The 12,165-nt window shown below is 40.8% G+C and overlaps 1 protein-coding gene across 2 annotated transcripts in view; it reads left to right on the top strand.

The window, feature by feature from the left end:
- The window catches only part of ARHGAP10 (Rho GTPase activating protein 10), a 329,689-nt gene that overhangs the window by 133,138 nt on the left and 184,386 nt on the right, over nt 1-12,165 (top strand). For both annotated transcript variants that reach the window (XM_032246542.1, XM_032246543.1), the window contains exons 8-9: nt 8,342-8,471; nt 11,656-11,762. In XM_032246542.1, the coding sequence (XP_032102433.1) occupies nt 8,342-8,471; nt 11,656-11,762 (237 nt within the window). The remainder of the gene's footprint in view (nt 1-8,341; nt 8,472-11,655; nt 11,763-12,165) is intronic.

The raw sequence follows: 12,165 nt of genomic DNA, 5'->3' as shown, positions 1-12,165 counted from the left end.
ATAAAAATATGTTTTAAAAGTGTATTTTTCATTTTTTTTTGTTACATGAAAAGCCTTAAATGAAGACAACGCTGATCTGTTGGTACTGAGAAACTGGGGGTATGCTGCCACCTGCTGGTCAACTCTTAGTGTGACAAACTGCTCTTCAATTGGTTGAGGCTTGGGAAATTCTGCCACCTGGCGGCTTTTCCTGCAGTTTCTGGGTCAGTTCTAAGGATAAGCTTTTTTTATGTTAACTCTAAATCAGCTATGTCTGCAACAGACAAAAGAGCACTCCACTTTATATTTAAGGCATTGAATATATAATGTACTACATTTCTTTTCCTTTAACTGGGCATCTTGATTTTTGTTCCCAAATAGGCTTATCATTGGAATGGAATTTCTTTCCTACATTTTATGCATATTTACTAATGCACTGGTGTTCACAGTTGCTATTGGTCTTGATTTTTTTTTTCCTTTGGAAAATGTATGCTTTCTGCCAGGTCTTGAATAAAGAGATTTAGGAGAATGTTATTAAGCAGTATACTGTATGATCAGGTGGTGGATGTTTTTCCTTTCAACATCAGTTGATCCTGGAAGCATTCTCATTGACAAGCTGGTCAGGGCGTGGTGAGTGTAATTTGAGGTCTCATTAGAAATGTAGTGAGATGTCTTTGTGACAGACTCACAGCACATACTGAAAGACAGGTAGATGGATGGGAAGGTGTGGTTACTGCCTGCTCTTCATTTCTTTCACAATTAGAAGTTGAGAGTGAATACCTTTTTTGTAGATTTTCTTTCCAACTTTTTTTTTTAAATGTACCGTTCCCTATACTTGGGAATGTACATGATAAAAACTTCTTGTTTTTATAATATATGTGTCAACTTCGATTTGAGGATTGTTCGAACATTCAGCTGGGCTAGTGATAGAGTCCTGGAGTAGATTCTTTCTATTTTTTGCTTCTGTGGTCTCACAATTTGTGAAAACAGCTATAAAATGTTTGGTATAACTATAAAGTGACAAAACTTAAAAATGTAAAATGGGTATATATGGATTCATTGTAGTCACCCCAAAATTGTCCCTGCAAATAGTAGAATATTGAGTCTAATGATGTTGAGGTTTTTTTGTTTTTTTGAGACAGGGTCTCACTCTGTCACTGAGGCTGGAATGCAGTGACGTAACCATGGCTCACTGCAGCCTCAACCTCCTGGGCTCAAGTAATCTTCCTGCCTCAGCCTCCTGAATAGTTGGGACTACAGGTGCATGCCAGCACACCCAGTTATTTATGTGTTTTTGGTAGAGATGGCATCTCACTGTGTTGCCCAGGCTGCTCTCAAACTCCAGGGCTAAAGTGATCCTCCTTCCTCAGCCTCCCAAGATCCTGGCATTAGGGGAGTGAGCCACCATGCTTGGCCGAGGTTGAGATTTTTCAGAATACTTTTGCAGGTAGCAGAATATAAGTATGCAAAAGAACAATAGATAGTTTACATCAGTGGTCCCCAACCTTTTTGGCACCAGGGATTGGTTTCAAGGAAGACAATTTTTCCATGGACACAGTGGGGGTTGAGGGAGGCCGGGGGGTGGTTCTGGGATGAAACTAATTCCACCTCAGGTCATCAGGCATTAGATTCTCATAAGGAGGATATGATCTAGATTCTTTGCATGCTCAGTTCACAATAGGGTTCGTGCTCCTACGAGAATCTAATGCCACGGCTGATCTGACAGAAGGTGGTGCTCAGTTGGTGATGCTCACCAGTCGCTTACCGCCTCCTGTATGGCCCAGTTCCTAACAGGCCATGGACCAGTACTGGTCAGCAGCCTGGGGGTTGGGGACCCCTGCTTGAGATTATAATTCATTTTTCACCCTCTTCACCTTTTCTGTCTGGACCTCATCTGTCCAGTGCAGTGCTGGCCAGAATGAGAACCTTCAGGCAGCATTGTTTATACAATTTCTAGAACCAATGTGAAGTGAAGAAAATAGTGCCCCTTATTTAGAGATAATGAAGAGTTTCAGGACAGAGGCGTTTGATCATTAAACCAAGCAGAAGCTCTTCTGAGCACAGGGCCCTGTGGACTGCATAGGCTGATGCCCTTGAAGCCAGCTCTCTCTGCCTCAGGCTCTGGGGTGAGCTGTGGGGAAACGTCAGTCTCCTGGGATGTTCAGTGAAACCACTTGCACAGATTCTTTATTTGTGGAAGTATGTATATAACACACCTGTAGGGAAGGGAGGGTCTGTTTACCTTATATAAACCAAAAATCTTCAGAGGCATGAAATATTTAGATGGGAATGAGCAATATTCAATTTTGAAATCTTATGAACAAAACCTGAAGATAAGCTATCAGTTGAAATGTTTCAATGTTTCACAAAATGACCTGGTTAGAATTCTTTTTTTTCTTTTGAGATGGAATCTTGCTCTGTAGCCTAGGCTGGAGTGCACTGGCATGATCTGAGCTCACTGCAACCTCCGCCTCCCAGGTCCCGGTTCAAGCAATTCTCCTATCTCAGCCTCCCAAGTAGCTGGGATTACAGGCATGGGCCACCATGCCAGCTAATTTTTGTATTTTTTTAGTAGAGACGGGGTTTCACCTTGCTGGCCAGTCTGGTCTTGAATTCCTGACCTGGTGATCTGCCCGCCTCAGCCTTCCAAAGTGCTGGGATTACAGGCATGAGCCACCTGGCCTGGCCTAGAATTCTTAATATGTTAAGAACTTACGCAGTTGACAACAGTACCTGTCTTCCATAGAGAAATGGAGAAATGACAGTTTATTGGAGAAAAAAAAAAAAAGCCTTTTCTGTATTCTATGGCACTTAAGGATGTGGTCATCAGAAAATGGTCCCATATTCTCAGTCTTTTCTCTAAATATTCCTCTCTTGATTTTATTGGGCTGTTTCTTAAATACTCTTGTAACTTCCTCTGACAGTTTCTCTCTGCCTCACCTTCAGTATTGAGAACGCCTGATCCAGATGTCATCTTTGCTCTTCAGAATTTTATTTTCAGCTAATTTTTTCTCTTCAGAAACACCAGCACCTTTGGAACACAGGTTACTCATCCTGTATCATCTGCTATACCTCAGTGACACTGTCATTGACTCATTTCTTGGCCATTTGTCTCTTTCCTTGATGTCAGTGTTTTATTAGAATAAGGGGAAAATGCTGGCTATATAAAACAGCATATTGTTGAAAAAACTCCCAGTTGTGTTATTTTTTGCATTACATACAGGTGCTTAAGGAAATGTACTCAAATGCTAACTGCCTCTGCATTATAACATAACTATTTCAGTCATCTTTTTTGTATTTCAGTTAAATAGCAAAACTTTTATAATCAGAAAAAGGTAAAAGTTATTTAAAAGAGAAAACCTATTTTTCCCCATCTGATACCTATTGTCTTGTACAAGTGGCTAGAGTTCTTTTTTTTTTCTTGAGAAATTGAGTCTTCATTTTCCATAATCCAGAGTAACAAGTGGAAATCAAGAAAGTACAAGATGACTTTTAGGAAATAGGTTTTCCAGAAGAATGAAAATTGCCTCAAATTTAAAGAATATTTTAAGAAACTAATTTTGAACTTTTTGACTACTAAAGAATGTGGGGAAGAAGAGACTAGAATAGAATTCTTCCTGGAAGGAAATACAAGGTGCAAAATTTTAGGATTCATGAAGAGTCCCTAGAAGATGAGAAGAATGGCTAGGATGTATTTAACAATACGGACACAATATTTTTGTTGCAGTGTTCTAAGGAAAGTAGAATGCCAAAACTACAGACTGTATGTGTGTTTTTAAAAGAGATTAGACATGATCACATCAAAATATAACAGCAGTCATTCTGAGAGGTGGATTTAGGCTTTAGTCTTGTTTATCCCTTTTCTTTTCGCCCCCTAAATAGGACTATTTGTGTCTGTCTCCTTGTTTTATACTGATACGGATTAGTTTTTATTTTTGAGACAGAGTCTTGCTCTTGGTGCCCAGGCTGGAGTGCAGTGGCGCTATCTTGGTCCAATGCAACCTCCGCCTCCCAGGTTCAAGTGGTTCTTCTGCCTCAGCCTCCTGCTAACTTTTTGTAATTTTTAGTAGAGATGGGGTTTCACAGTGTTAGCCAGGATGGTCTCGATCTCCACATCTTGTGATCCGCCTGCCTCAGCCTCCAAAAGTTCTGGTATTACAGGCATGAGCCACTGTGCCTGGGGGATTAGTTTTTATAATCAGAAAAAGGGGGGATTAGTTTTTATAATCAGAAAAAAAGTTTTTCAGGGATGTTTTCCTTTTCAATCAGATTTAAAATACTAAAATACTAAGGCTTTATTTATTTATTTATTTATTTATTTTTAATTTTTTTTTTTTTTTGAGACGGAGTTTCACTCATGTTACCCAGGCTGGAGTGCAATGGTGCAATCTCGGCTCACCGCAACCTCCGCCTCCTGGGTTCAGGCAATTCTCCTGCCTCAGCCTCCTGAGTAGCTGGGATTACAGGCATGCACCACCATGCCCAGCTAATGTTTTTGTATTTTTAGTAGAGACGGGGTTTCACCATGTTGACCAGGATGGTCTCGATCTCTTGACCTCGTGATCCACCCGCCTCGGCCTCCCAAAGTGCTGGGCTTACAGGCTTGAGCCACCGCGCCCGGCCTAAGGCTTAATTTAAAGCTGGTTATTTGGAAATGTTTATTTACTAAAGCATGTGAAGAGAACAATGCAGAAATGATCTTTTATTGGCTACATTGGATAGCATTACACAGTGTCCTACCTCATAGGTTATTGGGAGGATTAAAGAATCATGTAAATGCTCAAATGTTAATCTTTTGTAACATTTGGAGTCTAACATTACTGTAATTAGAAGATATTTTCATCTGTGCTTGGAACTTGTAATTGGAAATTGCAAGGTTCTAGCCCTTCTGCTGATTTGTATACAAATTTTTCAATTTGTAATTTACCTAAAAAGGGTACATTTAAAAAACAGTGGCTGGGCATGGTGGCTCACACCTATAATCCCAGCACTTTGGGGCTCAGATGGGAGGGTCACTTGAGCCCAGGAATTCAAGACCAGCCTGGGCAACATAGTGAGACCCTGTCTTCCCACAAAATAGAGAAAAATTGCTAGAGGTGGTGGCACATGTGAGTAGTCCCTGTACTCGGGAGGCTGAGGTGGGAGGATCGTATTTGAGCTGGGAGGTCAAGGCTGTAGTGAGCCATGATTGTGCTACTGTACTCCAGCCTGAGCAACAGAGTGAGACTCTATCTCAAAAAAATAAACAACAAAAAAAAGTGAAGGCTTCTATTCCCAGTGCAGACATAAAACTCTGAGGAAGTTGAGTGGTGAGGGAGAAGGGGACCTCATAGAGGCCTCTACAGCAGGGATGGTGAAGTGGTGATGAGTCAGGTGGCTGCTGGGGCATTTGGGAGGTTGCTTATGCAGAGCAGAGATGTTAAGTGAGCACATGAGCAGACATGTTGAGAATGAGAACCAGGCTTCTTACTGTCTGAGAAGAAATTCACAAACTTGGAAGGAGAGAGACTGGAAAGAAACCTCAAGAACTGGGGTAGAATTAGATTTCTTGGTGGAAGTCATGGGTTTTTAAATATATATAGATACAGAAGTGAAGTAGTGATTGTGTGTCTGTATTAGCATGTGTGCGTGTGTTTACAGTCGACCCTTGAACAACGCTGGGGTTAGCACCCCTGGGTTATTGGTGTCTGCATATAACTTTTGACTTCCCCAAAACTTGACTATTAATCACCACTGTTGATCAGAAGCCTTACCCATAATAGAGATAGTTGATTACCACATGTTTTGTGTGTTTTGTGTATGATATACTTTGTTCTTACAATGAAGTAAGCTAGAGAAAAGAAAATGTTATTCCAAAAATCATAAGAAAGAGAAAAAATACTGATTATTCATGAAGTGGAAGTGGATCATCATAAAGGCCTTCATGTGTGTCTTCATAATGAGTAGGCTGAGGAAGAAGAGGAGGGGTTGGTCTTACTGTCTCAGGAGTGTAGGTGGGGAAGAAAATGCATGTATAAGTAGATCCACAAAGTTCAAGCCTATGTTGTTTAAGGGTCAACTATATGTACATGTATTTCCTAAGTCTGTCTGCTGAGAAGACTTAGAAGCACTGACACCTTCTTAACTGTGAGCATGCTGTGCCTGGATGTTAGTTTCCAAATACTAAATAGTCTCTGTTAGAAAGAATGAGGGCTTATTTCCAGAAGTAGAGCAGGGAGAGTATAAAATGAGCCTAGGATACCTTATTGGGCCTGAAAGTAAGGAACTGCTTGAAGAATTAAGGGATCATGTCAAAAGACAGAAGCCTGCTTGAAGGGACTCCTGCTGCTCAAATCTAGGGCAACTTGAACATGAGCATAAATAATCAGATTATTGGCTTAAAAAGAAGTGTGTGTGCCTGCTCACACATGTGATGGCATCCATACGTGGATGGCATGCACATATATGCATATGTGTGTATATGTTATACACACATGAGGAGAAGTGAGGGTTGGAAGGAGTCTCAGCAAAATGGCAAAGGAGGGGCAGTAAAATCAGGGTGAAATTAGTACAAAGATGGGATAAGGGCCGGGCATGGTGCTCACACTCCTAATCCCAGCAGTGTGGGAGGCTGAAGTGGGTGGATTGCTTGAGCCCAGGAATTTGAGACCAGCCTGGGTAACATAGTGAGACCCCGTCTCTACAAAAAAATATTTAGCCTAGCATGGTAGTGTGTGCTTGTAGTTTCAGTTCCTCTAGAGGTTGAGGTGAGAGGATACGTTGAGTTCAGGAGGTTGAGGCTGCAGTGGGCTGTGATTGTGCCAGTGTACTCCAGCCTGGGAGACAGAGTGAGACTCTGTCTTTGTCTTTTTTTTTTTTTTTTTATTCTCTGAGGAGAAGTCTCGCTCTTGTTGCCTAGGGTGGGGGGCAGTTGCACCACGATCTCGGCTCACTGCAACCTCTGCCTCCTGGGTTCAAGAGATTCTCCTGCCTCAGCTTCCTGAGTAGCTGGGATTACAGGCATGTGCTACCACACCTGGCTAATTTTGTACTTTTCGTAGAAACGGGATTTCTCCATGTTGTTCAGGCTGCTCTTGAACTCCTGACCTCAGATGATCGGCCCACCATGGCCTCCCAAAGCGCTGGAATTACAGGTGTGAGTCAGCACACCTGGCCGAGACCCTGTCTTTAAGAAAAAAAAAAAAAAAGGGGGATAAGAAAACCTGGAAAAATGGAAGGAGAGAGGAAACTAGCCGTCAACAACGGAGTTCTACTTTCTTTGCAGGCTTATACTTTCTTAAAGGACATAAACTGATTTTTTCTGGTAGCTCTTATTTTGTGTTTTTTTTTAAAAAAAACCTCTGCAGACAGGTTTTCCCTTTTACAGTCTACATGTATCACATTTATCAGACTCTCCATCCCTCTACAAAAAAAAAACCAAAAAACAAAGAAACAAAAAACGCCATTCTCCCATTTTCCTACTTGTAGGACCCTTGGGTAACCCCTTTTATTGTAGGGAGGAAAGAGGAGAAATTTCAATAATAATTTTCTATCTCAGTTCCTCCACAGTTTTGCATCAGCAGTTTTTTGGTATTAATACAATTATTTTTGAGCCTGGATGAAAGACATGTCCAGGAACGTGGTAGTGCCGACTCATCACAATTGCTGTGGTAATTCTGTCACTTCGCCTTGCACAGACGTTTTCACCATAGCTGTTTGACAGATATTGGCACACCAAGTCTCCTGGGTTTCAGAAATGTGATTTGTCTCCTCAGATATCAAAGACATTATTTATGTGGGTGAGATTTTCCCCGCTTCCTTCCTCAGAGAAGACATGCCATTTTCAAGTGCAATTACCATGACCTGGAAAAACTGACACTTGTATTTATTAGTTTGCAAAGAAGAGTTAAACTTTTTCAGATTCTGGGTATTTATAGATTGCTAATGTAACGATAACAAATCAGATTGATTGAGTCAGATTGGTTATGGCAAAGGAAATACTTCTCAGGGAGATATATTAAAACCTATTTATTTTTTAAACCTACAATTTAATAATAGTGTGAGACCTGAAGGAAGGAATTTGTTACTTTGTATGATAAAGTTATTCATGATGTTAGAAAGCTTCTGAAGTAACTAACCTCTAGTAACCTTGGCTTGAACTCCTCTAGTAGCTATTTTACCACTATTTTTTTTTTTTTTTTTAATTTGAACGTGAATCTCAATAAGGAGGCACACTGGAAAGAATGGGGATATTTTGAGAAATTTATTAAAAAGCTACTTAGCATTAAAAAATGTAATTACAGTTATCCAGAGACTTAAAAATGTGCATGAGAAAAGTCATATGAGAACTTACCATTTATGTGTGTTTTTTAATCCATTTCAGACACGGAATCGATTTGAAGGCACAAGGTCAGAAGTGGAAGAGCTTATGAACAAAATCAGGCAGAATCCCAAGGACCACAAACGAGCAAGTCAGTTTACAGCGGAAGGCTACCTGTATGTCCAGGAAAAAAGTAAGAGGCCCTCCAGCAGTGGCTGCCTGAAAATCCAAATTATTGAAAACTCCGCTATTCTTGCCACTACTGTGACATTTTGGGCAATTATCCCTACCCCTTTCTCTGCCTGCTTCTAGCCCAGTAGGTATATTTTGCATGTTAGGAGAAACACATTCCAGCTCTGGAGAAGGGGGCACGGTGAGGTTAGGAGTGGCTATGAGCACACTGCTCTCCAGAGACCCCACTAGCTTCTGTTCTACACTGTGTACACCCCAGGAATGTGCTTGTAAGGGAGTCAGAATTGGGTGTAAGGCTGAAAATGAGCCAGAGTTACGAGGGTATTGTCTTTTTTCTTCTTCCCCCTCACCTCTACCCTCATCACCAATGCACACAGGCACACGCATTCACACACACGTACACATCCTCCTCCTCCCAAAACCCTGCCTCCCCTTCATCTTAAAATCAAGAGGGACATATTGGCTGGGTGCCATGGCTCACACCTGTAATCCCAGCACTTTGGGAGGCCGAGGCAAATGGATCATGAGGTCAAGAGATTGAGACCATCCTGGCCAACATGGTAAAAACCCTGTCTCTACTAAAAATACCAAACTTAGCAGGGCGTGGTGGTACATGCCTGTAGTCCCAGCTATTCGGGAGGCCGAGGCAGGAGAATGGCTTGAACCTGGGAGGTGGAGGTTGCAGTGAGTCGAGATTGTGCCACTGCACTTCAGCCTAGCAACAGAGCAAGACTCTGCCTAAAAAAAAACAAAAAAAAAAAAAAGTGTGTGTGTGTGTGTGTGTGTGTGTGTGTGTGTGTGTGTGTACATACTAATATTTCTCTTCTTCCTTCGTTTTTTGTTCCCAGCAATCTGAGATCGTTGATTCTTACTAAAATCACCAGGAAGATTGCAGATGGTGATAAAAGATATTCCTATGTGGCATCCTAACTTGCAGGGTTTTTAGTATTTGTGGCTGTCTTCGCAGATATGCAGTGTGTAGATTATTCTCATTTTGAAAATTAACAGACCTGTATTTTTTTCAGACATGTAACATTTGGTCTTATTTTAACAGCCAAGCTCTTAAAGTTTACTACTTCAGCTGTAGAACCCAATTGCTAGTTAGCACAAAGGATAGGAATGTGAAGACAGACTATTATTAAAATAGTCTCTCCCTCCCTTTCCACCCTTAACTGTAGTTAGGATGTTTTACAGTTTTCACTTCATTTAAGTGTGGCTGATTTACAGGACTTTGAATCTGGTCAATTTAGTAGTAGAGATGACTCAGAGAATGGTTGCAGGGTATCTATGCTTTGAATGGAAGTTAGTGTTATATGCAGGTAGCAGGAATTCCATTTGCCCCTATTTAATCTGGAATCTCACAGCCTTCACCTCTTGTGAGCAGTTGTATGATATGGCAGAAGTCTGATTTTTCTCATACATTATCTTCTTAATCCCAGTTTTTAAAATTGAATTTGAAAGAACTAAATTAAAATTCCAGATAGTCTTGAGAATGTTAGAAGTGTTTGTATTATATGCCCAAGTGAAAATCACAGGAAACTGTAATTTTTAGATTCATCACTGTTGCCTTTGAGAGAAACTGGACTCTAACAACATAAACAGTTGTGGTAAAATTCTTTCCTCATTTACTGTATGCCCAGCACTGTGCTAAACTTGTGTACAGTTTGTCTCATGTATCCACAAAACAGCCCTGTGAAGTATAAGGTACTATTATTCCCCACTGATGAATGAAAATGGAGGCACTGAGAGGTAACTAGTGTTCCCAAGTAATACAGCCACTCAGTGCTGCAATTGCCATTCTGAAACTGCAGTCTGTGTTGGTGATGGCTCTGGTAAATTGTTTGGTGCTTGGACAGGCATGAAAGAGCATCATTAGTGTGTGTGCCCAGAGCTGATTGAGTGGGCTCCGTTGGTGGTCAGAAGGGGATAGTGGTTTAAGTGGTGTAAACACCTTGATATCTGGGGCCAGAGATTCTGATTGGAGGTTTGGCTCTGTCATTTTCCAGGCATTGGGCTAAGCTTAAAATGTTTTAGATTAAAAAGACAGTATCATCTTCTCTGGGCAGTTTTTTTCTTTGCGTTAAATGAAATATCTGTGCAATATTTTTGTGAACCAAAGAACACAGTGCAAATGCTAGTTGTTTAAAACACACAGCAGTGGTTCCCAAATTCAGGTCTTTGGACCAACGATGGTCTGAGATAAAATTGATTGCGGTCTGGTCACCCCTTTCATCTGTTACCCATCTCCCAAATAATGTAATTAGCTTTTCCCAAAGTGAGCTAAAAGCATTCCTCTTACATGAGTTATTCCTTTTTCCCTCCTGAGTTTGTCTTTTTCGATTTTCAGGTGTGGAAGGTTTATTTGTTTGTACATGAAATTACGGTAATAACATGTTAATTGCTTTTTAAAAAGTGTCTTTACTTAGTAAAGTGAAAAACTGTCAACTTCTGCTGGGCCTAACCTTTGATTTGTTAGGGACTTTTATTGGCATGTGAAATTCCGGATGCTAGAGGTCCCTCTGACATACAGCACTGTCCTGTGAGCTCCGATGGTGGTACTGCTGACTTAGCAAGAGAAGAAGAGGAGCTCAGAGAATGTGCTGGGTCGTACGTGGACGATCACTCCTATTGAGTCTTACATTTCTTATTCTTCATACTTCATTTTTAATGCTTAGTTTTCAATCATCAGTAAGAGCAGCTGCTTACCAGGGTGCTGTTTGTGGACTTAAAGCACTAGGCGGATTTTTAGATCAGATGCTTCTTAGCACTGTGATTCTACAGTTTTATCATTTTGAGAGGCCAGAATTAAATCCAAAACCATCTTATATATGGGATGGAACTTTTGAAACCCTTGGGAGCGCTTACTACCTAGAAACAAACCAAAAATAGAACTTACAATTAAGAGATTTTCAGATAGGAGACAACTGTTGATTTTTCTAGCAAACTGTTTAAACAGCATGTCTTTAAATCATGTCTGTGCTGCTAAAACTGTCTAAGACATACTTTGAAACAAAATTCTCTCTTTGGTTTTTCCCTTATTAGAACCAGCAGTATTGCTGATTTATTTCATTGATTCAACTGTATTCATTGCTACTTTTTGATTTTTCTTCTTTACTAATGCATTTATAGCTCTGCATGTCTGCTTATTTATGAGAGAAAATATAAAGGGCTGTTTTTTGTTGAAGGGCCTGCTCCGTTTGGTTCCAGTTGGGTCAAACATTATTGCATGTATCGAAAAGCAGCGAAGAAGTTCAACATGATCCCATTTGAGCACAGATCTGGAGGGAAACTTGTAAGTATTGGATTCAACGTAGAATAGATTTTAGTCTGTCAGAGCTAGTGTTTGAGGGTGTCATTTTAATAGTTTATATTTTAATGGTTTTTATTCACTGATAAATAAATTTAGTATTGAAATATTTGTTTTGGGATGAGCGTGGTGGTTCACGCCTGTAATCTCAGCACTTTGGGAGTTTGAGGCGGGTGGATCACATGAGGTCAGGAGTTCGAGACCCACCTGGCCAATATGGTGAAACCCCATCTCTACTAAAAATACAAAAATTAGCCATGGGTGGTGGCGGGCACCCGTAGTCTCAGCTATTCAGGAGGCTGAGACAGGAGAATTGCTTGAACCGGGGAGGCAGAGGTTGTAGTGAGCCGAGATCGTGCCACTGCACTGCAGCCTGGGCAACAGAGTG

The sequence above is a fragment of the Sapajus apella genome, unplaced genomic scaffold (genome assembly GCF_009761245.1).
Source record: "Sapajus apella isolate SASKATOON/1434 unplaced genomic scaffold, GSC_monkey_1.0 scaffold61, whole genome shotgun sequence".
Taxonomy (NCBI): Eukaryota; Metazoa; Chordata; class Mammalia; order Primates; family Cebidae; genus Sapajus; species Sapajus apella.
Note: the sequence above shows the minus strand (reverse complement) of the source record. Positions and strands in the feature narration are given on the sequence as shown.